This window comes from Solanum lycopersicum, chromosome 8, assembly GCF_036512215.1.
Source record: "Solanum lycopersicum chromosome 8, SLM_r2.1".
In the NCBI taxonomy this organism is placed as follows: domain Eukaryota; kingdom Viridiplantae; phylum Streptophyta; class Magnoliopsida; order Solanales; family Solanaceae; genus Solanum; species Solanum lycopersicum.
The window spans coordinates 62,278,428-62,301,519 of record NC_090807.1 but is presented as its reverse complement, the minus strand read 5'-3'; the positions used below and the strand labels follow the sequence as shown (position 1 = coordinate 62,301,519).

General features: G+C 36.1%; 2 protein-coding genes across 7 annotated transcripts; both read left to right on the top strand.

Moving 5' to 3' along the window:
- Nucleotides 1–366: 366 nt before the first annotated feature.
- LOC101253816 (bZIP transcription factor 16) lies at nt 367–15,241 on the top strand. Of its 6 annotated transcripts, none has more exons than XM_026032373.2 (15): nt 528–774; nt 1,024–1,095; nt 1,587–1,702; nt 1,807–1,863; nt 1,958–2,032; nt 2,291–2,380; nt 2,470–2,529; nt 2,629–2,798; nt 8,087–8,141; nt 8,398–8,434; nt 8,521–8,810; nt 9,254–9,331; nt 9,405–9,530; nt 13,821–14,104; nt 14,243–15,241. In XM_026032373.2, exons 3-15 carry the CDS (start codon nt 1,628–1,630, stop codon nt 15,051–15,053), a joined length of 2,208 nt encoding a protein of 735 aa, XP_025888158.2. In that variant the 5' UTR covers nt 528–774; nt 1,024–1,095; nt 1,587–1,627; the 3' UTR covers nt 15,054–15,241. The 6 variants fall into 6 exon arrangements, with proteins under 6 accessions (XP_004245929.1, XP_025888157.2, XP_025888158.2 ...); XM_026032374.2 differs by having other exon boundaries at nt 539–774; nt 1,024–1,105; XM_026032372.2 differs by lacking the exon at nt 1,024–1,095 and having other exon boundaries at nt 520–774.
- A 253-nt stretch (nt 15,242–15,494) lies between these two features.
- LOC101263927 (probable xyloglucan endotransglucosylase/hydrolase protein 30) lies at nt 15,495–21,400 on the top strand. The gene is made up of 4 exons (XM_004245916.5): nt 15,495–17,375; nt 17,458–17,558; nt 18,600–18,808; nt 20,509–21,400. The coding sequence occupies exons 1-4, from the start codon at nt 17,147–17,149 to the stop codon at nt 21,086–21,088; spliced, it is 1,119 nt and encodes a 372-aa protein (XP_004245964.1). The 5' UTR covers nt 15,495–17,146; the 3' UTR covers nt 21,089–21,400.
- Nucleotides 21,401–23,092: the final 1,692 nt, after the last annotated feature.

Genomic DNA, 23,092 nt, shown 5'->3' with positions numbered 1-23,092 from the left:
CGTCATGTAAAAGAACATATCTTCGTCCTTGTTTTTCTCGAGCAATATAGTATGAGAAATAATGTTCTAAATATGGTCTTTTCTGCACAATAAGTGTTCCATGGTGACACACATAATCACTTGACATGTTTTTAATTTTTAAGTGTTTTATATTTTGATTTGATTCTCATTATATTTTTTTCATTCGCATCAGAAAATCATTTTGAAAACACTGAATCAAATTGAGTTGAGTTAAAAAGATTGAAGAGAATCAAAATTAAAATCCAAAAGATCGACTAAAATATGATAAAATCAAACAAAAAACCGAAGACTAAATAGCCAACCTGACCCCTTTTCCACGTTTAGTTTGTTTTGATCTTGTTGTCCAAATAAACATTGTACAATTTTTTTTTCTTCTGAAAATAAATAATAATAATAATACAGAAACGAATCTGAGCCGTTGAAATAAGTCCACCTCACGGTCAATTGCGCCACGTCACCAACCAATTCAACGATGGATCGAAACTACAACTCCTCCGCAAATCGACGGGACAGTGACGCTCCGTCTTGCCAATTTTCCCCCAAAACAAAGCCCTAACTTTCTCTCTCTAAAAATTCTCCCACATTTCTCTCTCTTAATCTTCCATTTTTTTTCCAGAATTTTCCCTCAATTTCACTTCTTTTGATTATTGTTGGGTTCGCTGTTCAAGTTAAAACCAGTCCTTTTCGGAGTTGTACTACAGCTGAAGCAGACCCAAATTTTCAGATTCACTGGTGTCTCTGTTTATCTTCCCGGTAATTGATTTTACGAAGCTTTGCATGTTTAAAGGTCTCTTTTGGGGGTTGGTGGGCGGGGGAGGGGATGTGGTGGACCCCCTCCCCCCACTAGGGTGAGGGTGTGGGCAGCTCAGCAACCGAGCTACACGCTACTTTTTTTTAGAGGTCTTTTTTGTGTGTGTGTGTGGGGGGGGGGGGGTTTAATCGTTTTTCTTGTTTGCATTAACTAGACGTGGACTTTGAGCTTTTATGGTTTTCTGTGGACAGTTTTCGATTTTTCAGTTCGGATTTTGGAGATTACAGCTAGTCAAATAGCAAATCTGTGTGAATGGACACTTGGTATGAACGAGTAATGGTCTTGCAAATTTGGTAGAGGTTGTGTCGGTCTTTGCTTATGTGTTAGTTTGTAGTAGTTTTGTTGTATTTTGTGTTTTATTTTCAGAAATATGTAATTCATGACTTGGATTTGGTCTAGTTTGTGCTTTACTCTGAGAAACATCTAAATTTATGACTTGGATTTGTTTGTTCAAAAAGATGAAAATTTTGGTCTAATTTGTGCTTTACTTTGAGACACATGTAGATTCATGCATTTGATTTGTGTGTGTTGATAAATAATAAAATTTTGGTCTAATTTGTGTTTTACTTTGAGACATGTAAACTCATGACTTGGATTTGGGTATGTTGAAAAAAAATAAATTTTTTGTCAAATCTGTGTTTTTCTTTCAGTCATATGTAAATTCATGCCTTGGATTTGTGTGCGTGTTGAAAAAGAGAACTTCAGCTGATTTTTATGAAGAACTTCATTTATGTGTTCTTATTTTGCATGACAGGATGGTTTGAGGAGTGTTTGAGGTAGTGGTGCAGTTTAGCCATGGGGAGCAGTGATATTGACAAATCCTCTAAGGAGGCAAAGGAGTCAAAGGAGACGAAGACTCCCAATTCACAGGTAACTATCATCTTCCTTTTTCTCTTTTAATAACCAAAGTTATTTATATAACATGTGAGCTATCCTAAATCCATAGCATCATTTTTCTATTTTGCATCATTTAGGAGCAAGCTTCATCTACTGCTACTGGTACAGCAAATCCAGAGTGGCCCGGATTTCAGGTTGAGTTTCTCTGTAGCATTGTCGCTCTGTCTTTTACTTCATCTGTTGAATTTAATTGCTGATAGTCAAAGGACATGGATTATTTTCATGCAGGGATATTCACCGATGCCTCCACATGGGTTCATGGCTTCAAGTCCTCAAGCACACCCTTACATGTGGGGAGTTCAGGTATGATGGAATTATGAATCACGGTATGTTTAGTGTTTCCTTCAAAAGTTAGATCTGCTGGCTGTGCATGAGGGAGTTCAGTCATCACATCTTCCTAAATAAGCATGTTTGTTGGATATTTTAGGATCATCTGCTTGGGGTTCATAATGCCGTATTGAGTTCAATGTTATGATAATGATGTATATATGTGGTATTACTCTGTGATAGTCAATGTAAAAGTGCTTGCAATCACCAATTTTATGTTTTCCCCCTTTTCAGCATCTTATGCCACCCTATGGTACTCCACCACATCCTTATGTCACTATGTATCCCCATGGTGGAATATATGCTCATCCATCTATTCCTCCGGTATCTTGTTCTTTCCTAGTATTTTTCAGTTTGCTACACATTGCTCGCATTTTATTTTGCTTACATGCAATATTTTCCTTATTAATCAGGGATCATACCCCTTCAGCCCCTTTGCGATGCCTTCTCCAAACGGCGTTGCTGAAGTTGCAGTAAGTCCAAAGCTAGATATGTTCACTGAATTTATACAATGATATCAATGGTTTAAATTTCTAATTTTTCATGCTGCTTCTGATTTATGAATTTTGTAGGTTAACACCTCTAGCAATACTGAGTTAGATGGTAAATCATCTGAGGTAAAGGAGAAATTGCCCATTAAAAGATCTAAAGGAAGCTTGGGTAGTTTGAATATGATTACAGGCAAGAACACCGAGCTTGGTAAAACGTCTGGAGCATCTGCAAACGGAGTCTACTCTAAAAGGTATGAAGATACTCGACTAAATAAATCATTCGAATGTATCACACGAAGATGAGGACTAACACCAGTCTCCTCATCCTTTAGCTTTTCTCATCTTCTTCATTACCCTTGAACTTTTTGTTTTAATAACCGAGAAATTCGTCTGTGACCTGCCCTTTGGATCAACCACAGCTTTCTAAACTCGGTGGATAATGGGTCCGTCCCTCTACCCTTCACTTAAATACCACGCTTCGCTTTGCATGTGGAGCTTGAACCTGCGACCTAAGCCATAAATCCTCCACCTTTTGCCACTCGATCTAGGCCTTGGGGGCATTACCCCTGAACTTAATTAGAATGTACTTAAATATTCCTCTGATATGAAAGTCGTTCAGACTGAAGAACATGTATAAACATGGAGGATAGGTTGTATTTGAATTGGTTTGCACTTCTTGAGCATTTCATGCAAGTTGCCTTGATTATATCTTTCTGCTAAAAATAAGTAGCTTGACTGAGATGGTTACTAGATGAATAAAGTATGCACCTTAGTTAGTAATTGGTCTCATCCGCTCTATCAAGATTCAAGAATGCATGCTTTGTTGAAATGGTTTGAGGTTGTTCCATCATCATGTCTCCAGTTCATGCTCGGTTTAATTTTTTTTGTTTTTTGTCTCTATTTATTACCAAAAGATCTGCTTGGGTTATTTGGCGCATAGTTCGGAACTCAACAAATAATGGCCTCGGACCTCCACCTTTCTCCATAAGTATCAGACTTCGTCTATAGCAGGGTTCAAACTTGTGACAAATGCATATTGTACGCATCACGTGCTGCACTCTTTCTATTGGACCAAAGCCTTCATGCTCCCTTTAATTATTCATTTATTTTTCTAGCTGCTTTTGTGTTATTATTTGACTAGATGCGTTTTTGGATAATTTATGTCATAAAAAATATTTAGTTAAAACTTGGAAGTAGGGTTTATTGGGACTCCATTCATAGAGCTTCCAATGTCTTTTTTTCCCTCTCAAAGAGGCCTCAGGCAGTGTTATCAAGGTGCACTTAAGTGCTGAAGCGAGGCTCAAAACGTGTTGAGCGCTTTGCCTCTCCTTATGTGTGCTTTAGTGTCGTCATTAAGGTTCTAAGGCAAATATTTCCTTGCCAATGAGCCTCTTATGAAGAAGTGAAACTAAATAATTGATATTTCACGTTCTCATAAATTTTTTTCAATTTCTTTGGTCACATATTTATCATTCATGTTTATAATTATTAGTCTTGGACTAAACATATATATTTGTGGTCTTCTCTTTCTTTGCGCTTTTTTTCATTAAAGTCCACACTTTATTTGCGCTTTGCTCTTAGAGCCCCCATAGACCTTATTTTTTGTGCTTTTCGTGTTTGATAACATTGGCCTCAGGCAGGGAGATCCTCTATCTCCATTTCTCTTCATTATTCGTATGGAAGGTATGACCAACGTATTAACACAACAAAAGAGAAGAACTGAATCAGTGGCTCCAAGCAGGTGACTTAAACAATATGGAGATCACACACCTCCAATATGCTGATGACACCTTAGTATTTTTTGGGGCTGTACACGACCAAATCAGGATGTTGAGGGTAATCTTTGTGATATTTGAAGCGGTGTCAGGGTTGCATATTTTTTGGGGGAAGAGTTTTGTCTACCCTATCAACACAGTGAATGCAATTGAAGGCCTAGCTAATACATTAGGTGGAAAGGCTGGTGATCTTCGAACTACTTATCTAGACATGTCTTTGGGTGCCAAAAGCAAAATATAAGGGATCTGGAATGGAGTATTAGAGAAGTGTGAGAAGAGGCTTACCAATTGGAAATGTCAATACTTGTCATTAGGAGGCAAGTCTGACACTAGTTAATATACTTAATGCTTTTCCCTCCTATATGACGTGTGTCTTTCCTATGCCAGCTAGTGTGTTCAAATGTATTGATGCTCTCAGCAGGCAATTCCTATGGCAAGGTAGTAAAGACGAGAAAGTTTCACTTAGTCAAGTGGGAGGAATTAATAGTGAGCAAGGAAACTGGGGTCTGAGTATCAAGAACTTGAAGAAACAAAATGAAAGCTTGATGTTGAAATGGTTATGGAAATTTGCAAATGAAGATGGCATGCTATAGAAGGATGTGATTACTGCTAAATATGGGATGGAGGACAAGTGGATGACAACACTACTACACAAGTAACTACTCCATATAATTGCAATGTATGAAGAGCCACCAGGATTCTATGGCCATTGATACAAGCAAGAACAAGAGTGGAAGTGGGAAATGGTAGGAAGACCTCCTTCTGGGAAGGCAAGTGGAATGGGACAATAGTTTTGAGACAAGCACACCCTGTTTTTATTTACACTATGCCAATGGCAACATGCAACTATAGCTAATATGTGGACTGAACAGGGTTGGAACCTAGGGCTAAGATGACAACTAAATGACTGGGAGATTGAAAATGTGACAGAACTGCTCAGCTAATTAGGAGTTCACACATGTCTTGCTGAGGAAATTGATGCGTTATTACGGAAGGAGGCTAGCAAAAGTGACTTCTCAATCCAGTCTGCTTATAAAGCCCTTAACAGGACATGGGACTTGAAAAAGATTGGCCATGGAAGATGATATGGAATTCAAAGGTGCCTTTTGAAATGAACTGCTTTACTTGGCTCCTGGCTAAAGAAGTTGTTCTAACACATGAGAACCTGAACAAGAGAGGTTATCTGTTGGCCTCTAGGTGTTATCTGCGTGGGTGCAAGCTGAGACAGTCAACCATCTCTTCTGACATTGTAAATGGACAGAAAAACTACGGAGAATGTTCACTAGCCTGGAGGGGATCACGTGGGTGAAACCAGGATGTATTAGAGGAGTACTTGTTAGCTGGAACAGGGATGGAAGTGTTACGAATGAGGAGAGATGGAAGATTGTCCCAACATGCATTTGGAGGTCAATCCGGAAAGGGAAAAACAATAGGAGTTTTGGTAATGTACAGGACATGCTTCAGGATGTATGAAGTGTCTAGCTCTATTTTACTTTTGGGGTAGACATAATTTATTAGCTCAAATAGAAGACATCTTTGATGTTCTAAATTGTTTGTAGGCAACAGATTTAGTTTTGAGCTTTTGATAGATTGTAATACTTTTGAAGGGGAACTTCAATGTTTAGTTGTAGTATTCCTGTGGATATATAGAGTATGGTTACCGGTTCCAAAAAAAAAACTATCCTGTCATAAACTTAGCCAGGCTGGGAATTTACTACCAAAAGAATGTAATAATGTCATATACTCTTTTTTTTTCTTTGGAAGGGGAATCTTGGAGCAACGGTTAACTTCAAAAGTGCAAAAGGTTGTGCTGGCCATATTTGTTGTATATTGAAACTAGCAAACTATCTTCTTCCTCACAGAGACTCTAGTACTTTCAACAGAGACTCTGTGTCATCTATATATTCCTGTTTGCACCAGAAATGGAACAACATAATGATAGCTTTGAGATGGATTTTTGTGACTAGCAGATGAGATGGATTAAGTTTTGCATTTTTAATGCCAGGTTCTCTTTCTTGTTGATGAAAGTTTCAAGCAAAATGATGTATAGGACAGTCATTTGGAGGTCTAAAAGGGTTTTGATGCTTCTTTTAATGGGTATAGTAATGTGACTGTTGCACCTCTTATTTGCGAATGAAACATTGGTCTTTTCTGATGCAGAGATGTCCTAGCTAGATCACTTGAGACAGATTTTTATCTGTTCCAGGTTGTGTTAGGCCTTAAAATCAATCTTAAATGATGTGAGATTACACCAGTGGGATCAGTGGATAACACCAAAGAAACCGCGCAGGTGCTGAATTGCAAGGTGAGTACTGTATCTACTACCTATCTGGAGTTTACATTGGGTGGGTCAAGCAAAGATTTTGCAGAGTGGAATCAGTTATAGAGAGAGTAACGAAATGACTAGCAGGGTCAGGTACTCGTCAAAAGGGTGAAGGGAAGTATGATCAATAGCACCCTTTCTATACTACATAGGGATGGAAACAAGATTAGTTTTTTGGTGCTTAAATGGTGCTGGGAGAACGGATTGAGGAATTCCTCAGCATATATATAATGTCTTGCCAAAGAAAGATGCTAATCAAAGAAATTTTGTAAGTCTCACTAGTGGGTGGGATTTAAGATTCTGAAGGAACGTATAGGATTGGGTGATGGAATAATTTCACGGAGATATTATATAAGATTGGGAGATGGATGAATTTCATCGTGATATTGTATTGCTGGACACACTAAACAATACATCGGATGTATGGAGTTGGCGGGGAAGTGTAAATAGACTTTCACTGCCAAATCCTATTACAAGAGGTTATAGTGAGAGAGGAACATACTTCCCCTCATGGTTCTGTTTGAATCACAGTGCACTGAGAAAGGTATGTTTCTTTGCATGGTTGGTGACTAGGAGTGTGCTTTTGATAACAAAAAAAAATTGAAATAGAGGAGAATCGCCTATTTTGGTGTTTCATGTGCAACAATTTGGGTGAAGATGTACATCATCTTGTTTTTTGCATTGTAATGACTAATCAATTATGGAGGATGGCCTTTAATTTTCTTGGGATGCAATGTGATGCTGGGCAAAGTCAATGGGCATTGCGAAATTGGGACTCAAGAGGAGGGGGAAGAGAAGTCCAAGGGCATGGAGTGCTGCCCCCTTAGCAATTATGTGAGTTATTTGAAAAGGGAGAAATATGAGAACATTTAAAGGGGTCGAATAAGATTTTGTAAAATTGAAAAGTAGTTTTTTGTTTGTAGTTTTCTTTTGGTGTCTCATGAGGTCCCTATTTGTATAGGAGATATCTCTTTAATTGAGAAACCATATTTCGGTGTAGGTTCTCTTTCTTTTGGTATATTTCTTGTATACGGGGTTTCACAAATTGGTAACAAATTATTTACCTTGTATTAAAAAAAGGAACAATACGATGACAATTCTATTTTATTTCTTGATTGATTGCCCTTATATTCAAAACATCTTGAATTCTTCCACCTCCGTATAGTGCACCATATGCAATGTGGTAGTTCGCTCCATCTTTTTTGATCTATTGATCCTCTTCTGTGTAACTTGACAACAGTCCAGGGCTTTTCCTAGCATTGCCAACTCAATCCTGGCATAATTAGAAAGTCAATAATGTGCGGTCACTTCACAATGTAGGAAGAGATGGCTATTTGTTTTTGCATTTTCTGCATGATTCTGTTGGTCGTTAAAGTTAAAATGAAAGTACTGTCAGTTATTGAGAAGTTTGACCTTCAATTTACCAATTTTGGGCTTGCAGTGCCGAGAGTGGAAGTGAAGGCTCAAGCGAAGGAAGTGATGCAAATTCTCAAAATGTGGGTACCGTATGGTTGATATTTTGATTTATGTCATTCCATCCTTGGCAGCTTTTATGGTGGATTACTGTTACTTAAAATCTTGTTTAGGCATGCTATTAAATAGGCTTTCCATCTCAATGCATCAATTTCAGTCTTTTGAGCATAGATTTTTGGTCTGTTCATTACCATTGTAGTCTGTATGCATGCAAACAGTATTGTCCAATTTACTACTTAGTTGGTACCATCATTGATTTTTCTTGTTTATTTTGTGTAGGAGTCACCAATGAAGTCAGCAGGAAGGCAAGATTCAGGTCTGGTGGTATGACTTTGCTTTAAACGTTTTATGATAAGTTTTGAAATGCATTATTTGATGAGAAGTATGACATCTCTTCAACAGCTGAAGAAGCATCTCAAAATGGCAATTCTGCTCATAGTTCTCAGAATGGAGGAACTAGTGCTCCTCATTCACTGGTCAACCAAACTATGGCAATCATGCCAATGTCAGCTGTGGGTGCTGGCGGTATTCCTGGCCCCACAACCAACTTGAATATTGGTATGGACTACTGGAATGCCGCTGCTTCGCCGAATATTCCTGCAATCCATGGGAAGGTACCGTCTGCTTCAGTTGCTGGAGGAATAGTTAATGCTGGATCAAGGGATATTGTCCAATCACAAATGTGGATTCAGGTGTCCCTTTATCTCTTCTTAACATTCTCCCTCTTTTCCAACTTTAACTTAGCATGTGGTGGATTAATTCTGTATTTGCATTTTGCATTATAAAACAAGACTCTGGTTCTAGATATGAATATATGCAGGTGCTCATAATGTTCATCTTCATGCTAAACACCCACTTTAAGAGCATGTACTTTAGTTATATGGGAGGAACATAAATAGTGTACAATATGGCCCGTCATAGCCCCATAGGATTATTGGTAGAACTCATTTAATATGTTCAGACATAGAGATTTTGTAAATGCCACGGATATTTTGCCTGGGTAGTGACTCAGGGTGGAACATCCTTAATGCATGCTCCTTGGATGTCCTTTTCTGCCGTTTCTAACTGCAGATGTGTCTCCTTAGGTTTTCCTTTTTGTTTGTAATTTAGTCCATATTTCTCACCATGATTATAGGATGAAAGGGAGCTCAAGAGGCAGAGAAGAAAGCAGTCCAACAGGGAATCTGCACGTAGGTCTAGGCTACGGAAGCAGGTACAGATAATTCCAATTTTTCTTTTTGTCTATCTGGATTGACCCTTGACTCCACTTTGCCTTTCGGGACCAGGCAGAGTGCGATGAACTAGCACAGCGTGCTGAAGTTCTAAAGGAAGAAAATGCCTCTCTTAGAGCAGAACTGAGTCGTCTAAGGAGTGAGCATGACCAACTTGCTTCTCAGAATGCTTCTCTTAAGGTATTTTCTCATTTCCTTTCTTTAATTCTCTCAAATGAAGAGAAACAGAAAGACGAATTCAATAATTGTCACCCAATTACTAATAGCACAACGAAGAAACTGAGAGCGGGTGAGGTCAAAGGAATAATGTTCCTAGTTGCAGAACCAACCAGCCTGTTATATTTACATGGTGTGGAGTGTTGACTGTGTCATGGTTTGATGCTAATTACAGTATTTGGCACACTTTATTTATTACCTTCTAATTGTGGAAGTTAGTTGAAATTGCTACTTCTCTTTTACCTGTATGTGCTTTTAGATACTTGTTTGCCATGAGTTACTGCATTTGACTTTGCAGGAGAGACTTGGCGAAGTTTCAGGCCGAGATGATCCAAGACCTAGTAGAAATGACATACATCTAAACAAAGATACCCAGCATTCATCACAAACAGAGCCCAAACAGGGTGGTCAGTGAAGTTCTGGCTAGATTATCGTGGATTGAAAAATAGGCTTAACCTAACAAACTTAGTAGTAAGAGTCTTTAATTTGCATATTTATGTAGTTTAACAATCTATGGAAATGTGAGGCTTTTTGGTATCAGGATTCGTTGTCCTATGTTGTCCATTGTTTCTCAGTTTGGACCGATCTTTTATGGTCGAGAAACCTGGATAATATGTAGAGTATGTGACCGATGACTCGTGATAGTTTTGTGCCTAATAGGTGGTGTCTCTGTTTGCTCAAATTTGTATGTACTGATGAAATAGTTGATGAGTCTGCTCTTAGAACTAATGAATTTCCAATATGACTATTATATCCTCTTTTGGAATCATATTCCTTTGTCCTTTCCCTCAGATAACTGTTGGTGACATTCCTCATTTTCAACTTTAAGATGTTCTCTTCTTGTGAAAAAGTGAATGGTGCTCTTACTTAGAAACTTGATCCAACAATAATTTCTACAACAATATACAATTTTACATGTAAAGGATGTATACAGATCTTACCTCCTACGTCAGAAGGTAGAGAGATTGTTTTTGCTAGACAAAGGAAAAACATATCAAAGTAGTTCTGGAAAAGCGGAAGTGAAGTAGTCTCAGCAAACTACGAAAGAAAAATGAATCTACTCTGATAACTAAAAATATTAAATGATTTTGCTAGACCTTTGATCCAAGGAAAAACATATCAAAGTAGTTCGGGAAAAGAAATACTTAAGTGAAGTAACATGACAAATTACAAAAGAAAAATGGATCTACTCTTGTGGCAAAAAATATTATGTATGATTTTGTTAAGGGTATATTGAAGAGTTTGGTGCTAGTTTAGCAGAAAATCAACTTTGGGGTCCCAAATAGCAAGCTATTGTTTTGATTAATCAATTAATGTGACTCGTGAGGTATAAGATTATTAGGAAATAATCGAGTCAATGTCGATAGTATTAATTAATAAATTAATGTAACTTGTGAATTGCGAGGTATAAAATTATTAGGAAATTATCGAGTTAAAATTGTGTTACAAAAATAATAATGATTGACACAAGAGCTCTTATACGTAAAAATTATATACCTATTATTATTATATAACTATATAATTAAATATAGCATATGATTTTATATTAACATAGAAAAAAAAATATTTGAAGAGAAAGAAGTTAGGAAAGAAGATTAGATACTTTTTATAGTTTGAATTCCACGTAACCAACCAATGCCTTCTTCAGAAAAATCAGCAAAATTGCGGCTCTACCGTTGATTAGCAACACACGCAGTAGCCACTAGAAGATTCCGTGCTTCGCCGAATCTCCACCTCCGTTCCCCGGGAAACCGCCGGTGCCTCAGCCGCCGAAAATAGTTAACGAAAATGTCCGTAATGTTCGCTGACGTGTCTGTTGTTCTTCCGTCAGCTGCCGGCGGTTTGAAACTCTCCAATGCATTTTCCGACTCCAAATTCCTTCTCTCTCCTTCTTTCTCCAAAGTAAGATGAGATTCTTATTTTATGATGTTTATAGTTTCTTGTACATATATCTTGGCTTTATAATGCAAGTATAAAAGGAAAAAAACAAAGAGAAGAAGAAATATCCTTAGTTTCGGTTCGGATAAACAATCGTAGATTCGCAGTGCTAATAGAGACTACGAGTTTATGAAGATTACTTGATGAAGTTAGAATTTGACAGTATTTGTTTGGTATTGCTATTTTAGTTGAAAATAGAACTTCGGTTTAAGAGTGAGCCCGGACGGTCCAGTTCAAACAATTGATTGAGCGCCCACATAGGCTAATTTCTGTGGGTTATGTAAGCGCACAAAATAATTTGATTGAGTATTCATTAGGAAAATACACAATAGAAGAAAGAGATTCCAGTGGCTGCGGTTTAGGTAGTTTATTTTGTTAGATTATAAAATTAATTGAACCAGAATATATCCTCCTTTATAGGAATGTTAATAACACTATGGCGTAAGCAAGTATTATGGCAAAGGTGATGTAGAAATACGGTGTGTACTACTTTCTTGATTAGAGCTTCATGTCAAGCTGTATATAAAAGCTTCACGACGAGCATAATGCAGATCGAAATGAACTCAGCGCCAAACTTGATATGGTATGCATTTGGCTTGAATACAAAATTCATTAGTTCATAGATTGAGAAACAATATTTTCTTACTCTTCGGTTTTGCAAGAAAATGTTGAATTAAAAGAGTCTAGCATGATGATACTTACAGTTGAGGAAATAAGTGGGAAAGTAGTCTTAACCACTTTGAACCTTTGGAAGTGTTTCGGGAAAAAGGCTCTCAGAACACTTGGACATTGCACGTAGCTTTTTGTAATGAACCATATGGCGGTTATAAAGTCAAATATGAAATAGGATGCATGATCCTAATTGGAATCTGCATGTTCAGTCATTTTTCTGGGGTATAAGTTAATATTTTTCCTCACAAAGACAGCATTCACCCGGTACGAATATAAACAAGATAAAGGACTTAAGCTCCTTTATCTATGATACAAAGAGTAATGAAGTCCAAAAGATTGTCATAATGATACATCTTTCATTTCACGCCGAAATGATAGAAACTAAAAACATGTAGATTTAATATAATGAAGTGCAGTTGCTTACCTTCAAATATGTGGAGTTCCTCTTCGTACACATTGTCCATATGATGCAAAGGTGTAGACAGATTGAAGTCAAAATGTATTTGTCGTTATTTTTTTGGTGTAAAGAAAGCTTTCTAGATGATAATGACTCCTTGGTAGATTTCATATGTTCCCTGTGAAGATTTGTGATTAATTCTTGTAAGATGAACAAGATTTTTGTCTTTGCTTACAACTTGTAAATATGGTGGCCAGCATTCCCTAAGCTGATGAATACACTGTTACTATTATTAAAAAAATAAAGGGGTTACGTCAAGTATGCTGAATTGGTCTGTTCTCAATTTGGAAATTCTTTAGGTAGATCTATTTCAGGGTGCCAGATTATAATATCTCTCCGAGTCAGCGAGTAAAAGTTGAATTTGTTTCATGTAACTGACATTGAATTCGTATTATAATTGAAAGTCTTTTAGGAGTATGAAAGTGACTGATACAGAGGTGGTTGCATTATGCATGTGATTGAGGAAAAAACCATCTATCTATCACTAACATTTTCAAGCTATCTCACTTGTTCTTGAACATCGTGTGGTTTGGTAAACTTATATTGTGTAAAGATATCTGCTCAGGATTGTTTTGTTTAGCTTTGCTCTTTAGAAAGATTGGCTAATCAGTGCATGAAACATCTTGTTTGTGTTGAAAGCTTATTTCATAAGCTGAAAAGATATGCAATTAGCCGACCCACACTTTGGCTACTAATAATGGGATAAGACCTTAACTATATAGGATATGTTACCCTCTCTCTAGTTAGTGCAGTGAAGGACTCTATTTGCATTTTTCTCCTGTAAATAAATTATATATTTGTGACTTAAAGTACAGTTTTATTTGAATTCAAAAATTTTGGATTTCATTTGTGCCGTTTTGTATGCTTGAGTAATGGAATTTGGGAACATTTTTTCTGATGACTTGTTTAAGGGCTGTTTCCTTGTTTGAGGTGGGAGGTTCGTGTGATTAATAGTATGTGTGTCCTTGTATACTCTCCGGCTTCATGTGATACAGTTTTCCTCAAGCAGTAACAAGAACAGCTGTATTTGACCGTTTAGCTGTTTATACAATTGTATGTTGATGTTCTTGATGGAGAGTCAAGAAGGTGTAGTACTTTCTAGATTCCAGTTTCTCACAAGAGAAATTTCTCAAGTACCTTAGCTATCTTACATTTATCGCCTCTAGTAATCTTACTTCCTTCTGCAGAGCTCTCCATCTTCTTCTGTTCCGAGGCTAGGACTTGGACTAGGAAAGGCCCAAACTAGAAGCTGGAAAATAAGAGCAACAGCATCAGGAAGTTCAGGAGGTGATTTGGTCCCAGTTGCTCCTGTTCAGTTGGAGTCAGCTGTTGGTCAATTTTTAGCCCAGATGTTGCAAACCCATCCCCATCTGCTCCCTGCAGCTATTGAACAGCAGCTGGATAACCTTCAGAATGAAAGGGATGCCCAATTAAAGGAAAACCAGTCTTCTACCAAAGATGTCCTCCATAAGTAATTTACTTGACCTTTGCTTCTTTATGTTTGCTTAGGGTGACATATTCAGTTATTGTTTTCCTTCCCAATTGAAAACAAAACAGCCAAGTCTATTTATATTGATATTATTCATATAAGTACATTTTTGAATTTCAGGAGAATAGCTGAAGTCAAAGAGAAAGAAAGGCGGAAAATATTAGAGGAGATTCTGTACTGCTTAATTGTACATAAATTTGTAGAGAATGACATTTCAATGATCCCAAAAATATCTGAAACATCAGATCCTACTGGAAATGTGGGTTATTGGCCAAATCAAGAGCAGAAGCTAGAGTCCGTACACTCCCCTGATGCATTTGAAATGATCATCAGTCACATAACCATAGTTCTTGGTGAGCGTGCTGTGGGGCCTCTTGATAGCATTGTTCAAATGAGCAAAATCAAACTTGGCAAGCTCTATGCTGCTTCTATTATGTATGGATATTTCCTCAAAAGGGTTGACGAACGTTATCAACTTGAAAGATCTGTGAGTAAGCCTCCTGAGAGCTTCCAGATCTCAACGAATCCTGACGAGCCAGCAGCACCGAGACAACTATGGGATCCAGATTCATTGATAGAAATTTACCCTGAAGATGGTGACAGAGAAGGTTTTGCAGTTTCTGATATTGAGGGTAAACCAGAGAGGCTGAGATCCTATGTGATGTATTTGGATGCGGACACATTACAGAGATATGCAACCTTAAGATCAAAAGAGGCAGTTACTGTGATTGAAAAGCAGACACAAGCATTGTTTGGAAGGCCCGATATTAAAGTTACTGGTGATGGTACCCTAGATGTATCTAATGATGAAGTTCTGTCTGTTACATACTCTGGTTTGACAATGCTGGTGCTGGAGGCAGTTTCTTTTGGATCATTTTTATGGGAGACAGAAGGCTATGTGGAGTCGAAATACCATATTATCAATAGCTAGAGATACTCTTTTGTACTTGAACAAGAAATATTTTTTCATCTTCTAGTTCTGTATATTGTTTACTCGTTCGAACCCACTTAGCATGAATTTTGTATCTGCTAATCATCAGACTCATATAGCATGTTTTACACGCATACTGCTTGTTGTATGATACAAATCCACATTTCTAAGCTTTCAATTCCAGAAAATGCTGGTTTCAAGTGTGGTCCTGGCAATCTGTGAAAATGCAGTCCGAGTGTCTCCATAACTTCTGAAAACTGGCTATGCAGGTTAGGCATGGGTCCCAATCCCGAACTGTTTGGTGGGATCACCCAGGGTTATGTTATTATTGTGAATTGTTATATATGTGTATATTGGTGATCCCTTGGAGCCATCATTACAGTTGTAGTGGAAGCTTCTAAATTGTGCATATATAGTTTGTGTCTTAACATTACACAAAGCACGCATGCTGATATTTGCAGGTAATCATCACTGTAGTGAAGTGGGAGTTTCTTTCATACTCATCTCATGCATGATTGCAGCCAGCTAATGAAGCCTTTCTATAAAGAGTTGCCAGGTCAGTGATCTTTCTTTGAGCTAGTTATGTAACTTCTTCTTTTGTTTTGGGAGTTCTCATGATTCCAGAATCAGAAGTGGGGTGCCATGTTCATCTATGCCATACCTTGAAAACTAGAAAAGCCAAAAGCTTTAGTGAAATGATTTTCAGGGCCTACGTGAGAAGATATCATTGTTGAATATTGTATTTTACATATACCTTGAACTAGGTTTAGACAGACATGCCTAATGATGACTCAACACTTATCCTACTTCCTTTTTTTCTTTGACAAAAGTGTTATTCTGGCCAGTTTGTCTACTCGGTTAGTTTCATAAGGTACCGGGTAACTATGTCGTCAAGTTTGAACAGATGAAAAGAAATCACCTAGTGTTTTTGTATTGTCCAGCAAAAACAATTACTCATATTACGTGTGTATATATTGACTTTGATTTAGTTCATAAGTTACTTGCGTCACAAGTTGATTTTCTCATAATATTATAAATATCGAATGCGACTAAACTTTTATGCAAAATCACTTTCATCCTCTCATACGGATTGCGATCATTTAAAGAAAAGCAAATCTAGCTATGTACTATTTAATCATGAATAGAGAAGAAATGAGATTGAATAAAATGTAGAAGGACATGACTCATGACTAAATTACTTAAATAATGTGCGATAGATATTCACATATTGAGATTTGATTAAATTTATTTACATATTGTAGGATTCATTTTTAATGCGAATATTTAATTTAAAGATGAGTTAATCTCAATTATGTAGTATATATGAGATTACACTCTTAACTTTCATGACCATATTTAAATTTGATATTTTGATTGATATGTATGGAGGAGTTATCTATTATCTTAAATTAATTTAACCTAATAATAACATTATCTTTGGAACCAAAACTCGATTTGATTTTACAATCCTTTACACATAAAAGAATTTTCTTTTTAGAAAACATTATCTTCTATTTCTATTTAAGTTATAAATAGTCATAATAGGAGTATATCATTTTCATCAAACTTGCAATATTACATTCCAATTCAACTATGTTTTGGTTATTAAATAGAACTTTCTTTCATATTACTCCACCATCCCAAAAAAGTATGATCCTATCAAAAATTAAGTCTAATAAAAAAAAGTTAATAAGTACATGAATTAGTGTAGTTTATTAAATTTATCAAATATTTATCGAACTTTTCTTTTAAAAACAAGAATATATATGGAAAAACATGTTGATTTTTACTTTATTCCCTTTTTATAAAAATATATCACGTGGCAATCTAGTAAATAAACCCAACTACGAGGACTATTCTATATTCCACCCCTCAAAACCGTAACCTGCCAAATCTCTCTGTTTCCTCCTCTCTTTCTTCATGGCTGCATATTCCGTTACCATTTTTGCGAATCGAAGAATCCAAAAGAAGAAGAAAATGAAAAGATTACAAAAATTTTTATAATTAAGAGAGAAGAAGAGAAAAAATCTAACGTATATATATGTATATATAGTAAAAAATTTCTATACAGAATTACAAAAAAAATAATAATCATGGATCATCGAGTTCTTTCATTTGTATCAAAATCAATAACACCTTTCTCTCTCCTATTATTACTGTACATTTTTCCGGCGGCTGAGACGGCGGCGAACATGACGTATAAGGCGTTTAATCTGCCGACGATTACTTTCAAAGAAGGATATTCCCCTCTTTTTAGTGATTTCAATATTGAACGATCTCCTGATGATCGAAGCTTTCGTCTCCTCCTTAATAAATTCTCAGGTAATTTCAATTAATTCAACTTTTGAAATTTATCGTAAAATTTCACTCAATATGTTATTGTTACGTGAATTGTCAATTGCAGGATCGGGTGTTATTTCAACAGAATATTACAATTATGGATTTTTCAGCGCTAGTATAAAGTTACCGGCCATATATACGGCCGGCATCGTCGTCGCTTTCTATGTAAGTATCCAACAAATAATTAATATATGCATTTTTTTTTATATCTGTGTTGTTTTTTTATCAATGAATATACATAGAATATTTTTTTAAAAGCCTGATTTTGACCACCTATTTTTGTCATTATATTATTATATGCATATACAATTATAAGAGTTATATTGCATCATTGTTCATTGGAATTTAAAATAAGTGATGTACATGGTATACAATTCATCGAAGCAATCACTAATACTTATAACTAGCTAGTTCTATATATGTACGTAATGCAGAATGTTTCATGCATCACAAAAGTATACTGTGATGATCCAACTAGGTACGGAGGTAGTTTTTAGTATATGAGTAAGATAAAAACTTAAAACTTCGTATCTTAGTTAAGAGGGGAAAAGGATAAATATACTCTTGAAATATCGTAAATGGTATGCAGATATCCTCCGTTGTACTTTTGGGACACTGATGTCCCATCTGTCCAAAAACTAGAGTATATATGCACTTCAATCTAACGATAGAATAAATAAGGATACGTGGCGCAATTTTATTCGTCGATAAATGTCGGATCGATCATAAGTTTGTGACACGTGTATGTCCGTTAGTATAAAGGGTGTATGTGTTCTAGTTTTCGAACGGCAGGGGTATCAATATCCCATAAGTATGACGGAGGGTATTTACATACCATTTCAGATAGTTCGGGGGTATATTTGTTTTTTTACCTTGTTAAGAAATTCATTAAATATGTATAAAAAATAAATTCAGAACTCAGTTACTAACATTCACTACAATAAAAATGATCATTAGCGGCATTTAATTCTTAATTGCCGCTAAATATGTATTTTTAGCGGCAATTATCACTCTTTACGTATGTCCCTAAAGCCTTTAGCGACATTCTAATGCCAGTAAAGATGTTAGCACTATTTATTAATGTCAATATTTAATGCCGCTAAAAATTATCTTTGCTATAGTGATTTGAGATCATTGACCATGTCTGCTTGTTGGAAGATGTTGTGTTTTTTCATTTAATGAGTTCATATATGGGGATATATGTAGACATCAAATGCAGATACATTTGAGAAGAATCATGATGAGTTAGATATTGAGTTTTTGGGGAATGTGAACGGTCAACCATGGAGGTTTCAGACTAACATGTATGGAAATGGCAGTGTTAGCCGTGGTAGAGAAGAGAGGTATAGAATGTGGTTTGATCCAAGCAAGGACTTTCATCAGTACAGCATTCTTTGGACACCAAAAAACATCATGTAAGTTGCCAAATTATATTCCTTTCTCTTGCTCTTCGATTATTATCGGTTTCAATACTATTATTTTCTAGTAATACTATTTCTGGCCGACTAATTAGGATTCCCATAGCAAATTTATTTGGTCACCTATTGCTTTTGTTGAATAAGATAATGATTATCAATATGCGTTGTAGTGCAGTGATAAGATTATTTCATTCTTAATTAGAGGTTTCGAATTCAAGACTCGAGCATGAAAAAAATTCTAATAGAAACTCTAATGTAGACACCAATATCGAATGAAAAAAAAAGATAAATTAAATATACAATCAAAACATCCTTGTAATGTTCATTCATATAAAAAAAAAGTTGTTTTAACTAACTAATGAAAAATTTACAAAGAGTCTCAATAACACCCTTTGGACGAGGGTTATGACGTTCATTCATATAAAAAATTGTTTTACCTATCTAACTAATGAAAAAAAACAAAGAGTCTTAATATAACACCCTTTGGACGAGAATACGTTGTTCTATCACTGATTAAATTGGGTTATTCTTTTCATCTGTTATATATATATATAAGAGATTTAAAAATAAGTGATCATAGAAGATTATTTTCTCAAGAGGATGAAAGTAAAAATAAATTGAGGAGAAATGAAAATTGAAAATAAATAGAGAAAATGAAGTACCATTGGAAAAGGGAAGAGAAAAATGTTGATTTGCTCATTAATTAATTAATCTGAATAGCTAATCTTTATTAAAGGGATATAAAGTTCTAATTGCGTGATTTATGTAATGCAACTATTACTTTTTCCTTTTTCTAGAAAAAAATCTTAAAGCTGAAATACTGGCGTGATTGGCTGTTCTCCTAATGACATTTGCACTAATTGAATTTTGTACAACACTTAAAAAATTATCTACACTTGAAAAGAAAGGTCAATAATCATGACTTTGACCTTAATTATTACTTAATAAGTATCTGAAGCATTAAAGTGACCTTCAGGTCACACGAATTCGAATCATGAATGCACTTTTTTTGAATTTTATGTGAACACGAAATACTTTCTGCATCGAATCATCATGTTTTGTTCTTAATCATCAACAAGTTTTTAGGTTACATTACCACTATATTTTTGCCATCAAGCTTATTTATATGTGTTACCATCAAGATTATTTATCAAATTTTGTTTGTACTCTATAAATTAATGAGTACATTAAATAAAGGACTACATAAGTAGTAAATATCAATGTCTTCTAGGTTTTGTACGAGGAAATGATCTCTTGTGTCTACTAACTAGTATATCATCGAATAAAGTGATCACACTAAAGTTCACAAAATAAATTTGTGAACATTTTCCCTAAAACTTGAAGATAGTATTTCTATTTTAGGTTCATAAGATATGTTGAAATAGTCGCGTTATAATTATTTAATGATTGAAATTATACTGATATATATCGAAAGTGTGATGATTTTACTCTCAGGAGTGTAATTTTACCTGTTGCAACATAATATTGTCTGCTATATTTTCAAGTTGTTACACTTATTATAAGCAGTTGCCAATCTTTATGTTGCTCTAACTTAAAATGCTTTCGCGCACCTGTGTTAGATCCTCAATAATGCACTAACTTTAGAGAATATCACGTTCCGTCAGCAGTTTTGAAGAGCTCGTGCAACATAGGACTATAGTTATAGAAGTTTTGATTTTGTTTCCTCTCTTTTACAGATTTTACATTGATGAAACACCACTTAGAGAAATAAATCGCCATCCAGCAATGGGAGGTGACTTTCCAGCAAAACCAATGGCTTTATATGCCACAATTTGGGATGCATCTTCTTGGGCTACAAATGGTGGCAAAGCTAAAGTGGACTATAAATATGAACCTTTTGCAACAGAGCTTAAAGACTTAGTTCTTGAAGGATGCATAGTAGATCCATCTGAGCAAATTCCATCAACAAATTGCACTGACAGGAATGCTAAATTACTTGCTCAAGATTACTCTAACATCACGCCCGAAAGGCGAAACAACATGAAATTTTTTAGGGAAAGATACATGTACTATTCTTATTGTTATGATAACCTTAGGTACCCTGTGCCACCACCAGAATGTGTGATTGTTCAGTCCGAAAGAGACTTGTTTAGGGACAGTGGAAGGCTTAGGCAGAAGATGAAGTTTGGTGGGAGCCACAGCCATACCCAAAGCCACCGGAAACACCGCCCTGGACGGAGCTCTAGGCGGCGGAATAAGGTGGCTGGCGGTGCATCAAAATCTGGCCGACGAGGTTCTGCTGCTGCTGCAATGTGATAAGTTGTATAACTAAGGTATACAAGGTGAATATTATGGTTTGTAAAAAGTATATTACACTCCTATAGTTGGTATACATACTCATTAGTGGTATAAATATTAATGTGGTGGCTGGGTGAAGAGTAAAAACCACATCCATTAATTTTTATGAGCAATGGTTTTCTTGGTTTCTTCACTATGTATATTGGCACTTCATATTCATCCAAGCAATGTTATGATGAATGGTTGCATGGTTTTCGCAGCTATTTGTCACTTTCACCCCGAGCTGTAGAACTATTGAGTCTGATCAATACAGTCCAGTCATTTTTCCTATCTCTTCGTATTTCTTCTTCCTACATTACGTGCTTTTATTATATATGCAATGAAATAGACTTGCTAGAAAGTTTCCAGTATTATGACTCCAAAGCTGAAGACATCAGACTTGATTGAGAAAGTTCCTTCCATAGCGAACTCAGGAGCCATTTAACCACTGTGCAGAGGATAGAAAACATTTTTTACTCAGCAAGTATGAACACGTACACATGTTCCATAGATTTATATCGAAGAGATGACTAGGCTTAACTCACTATGTCCCAACAACCCTGCCAGTCACTGCCTCCGTCTCATTCTGTTAAAAATTCTTGCTAAACTAAACTCAACTATCTTAAGGATTCATGTTTTCATCCAAAAGCACATTACTGGCTTTTAGATCTCTATGTATCACTCTCATTCTTGAGTATCTGTGGAGATAGAGCAATTCCTTCGATAACTGCAAACTGTTTCTGCCAATCCAGTAGCTCCCTTCTTGCTGGATCTGTTAAAGAGAAAGCATTTCACATCAAAATTTAAAAAATCACCTGAAAGTTGATTCTTTTTTTTTTGGAATAGTAACAGACCAAAGAAGAAGAAGTTCAAGCTCTTGTTAGGCATGTACTCGTATATCAACATTCTCTCATCTCCGTCAATACAACATCCTGGAACTCGAACTAGATTTGTATGCTGAACTCTGGCTATTAGTATGAGTTTATCTTGAACTCCACAAGCCCTTGTCCTGAGGTTCTTGAAAGTCTCTTGACTGCCACCTCTCGCCCATCTGGAAATTTTCCCTGTCATCCATTTTTACAGTTGATTCGTTATGTAGTGAGAGTACTAAGCAAATTTCTGAGCTACATATAACATAGTACAAATATACCTTATAAACAGGCCCAAAACCACCCTCTCCGAGCATCTCTTCACTCGAGAAGTTGTTTGTGGCTTCCAATATGAATCCAAAGCTAAATATATCTTCAAATCGTGTACTTCCCTTCCATCTTCTTCTTTCAGATTTGCGTTGTTGAAGCTGTCAACTCACGTATATATGCTTCCTCCTTTCTTTTCTCATCTATGTAAGAAGAGTATGTAGTCCAATTCTGCATTGTGGTGAGGTTATAACCAAGCTTCATACCAGGCAAAAGACAATTGGTAGGATGATCAAAGCTTTGCCATAAAGTTGTGTTTCGAGTCTCATCCTGAACCACAAAATTCCCTGAATCTTGAAGCCTAGATACTAAACTTCCTGTCAATAAAGGAGGGGCAATATTCACTATGATCTTCCCTCCACTAGTTATTTTTCGATGTTCCGTTTATGGTGAGCAACCCTGAGTTGATCAATAGAGGTGTACTTGGATTAGCTATCCATACTTTCCTCTCTCGTTGATCGCCTGCATACCATATTCCAAGATAAGTTTTATTTGTTTGTGGGATTGAGGAAAATCTTAACTTGAATTTTCCACCTTCTGAATCAAGTACTTGTGAGAATGATCAAGTTCATCACCAGGCTTCAATCAGGTTATTGCAGCTACAGATGGAATGTTAATAGGTACTCCTCTACTTTACTAACCGAACTTATACAAAATCAACCACATGATATAACAATTGGTTTCAAACTATGAGTATATGACTCTTGATTCAAAAGATCCAGAGAAGTATTTGGCGAGAATTTAGGAGAAGTAGGAGAGTGTTGTTCATACCGGCAATAGTTTAGGA

Bases quoted from the DNA above. Each gene is read 5' to 3' on its own strand.
- LOC101263927 (XM_004245916.5), top strand. From the start codon at position 17,147: ATGGATCATCGAGTTCTTTCATTTGTATCAAAATCAATAACACCTTTC. The intron at 17,376-17,457 runs GTAATTTCAATT...TGTCAATTGCAG, and splicing joins CCTCCTTAATAAATTCTCAG to GATCGGGTGTTATTTCAACA. The intron at 17,559-18,599 runs GTAAGTATCCAA...GGATATATGTAG, and splicing joins GCATCGTCGTCGCTTTCTAT to ACATCAAATGCAGATACATT.
- LOC101253816 (XM_026032372.2), top strand. From the start codon at position 1,628: ATGGGGAGCAGTGATATTGACAAATCCTCTAAGGAGGCAAAGGAGTCA. The intron at 1,703-1,806 runs GTAACTATCATC...TGCATCATTTAG, and splicing joins CGAAGACTCCCAATTCACAG to GAGCAAGCTTCATCTACTGC. The intron at 2,381-2,469 runs GTATCTTGTTCT...CTTATTAATCAG, and splicing joins CTCATCCATCTATTCCTCCG to GGATCATACCCCTTCAGCCC.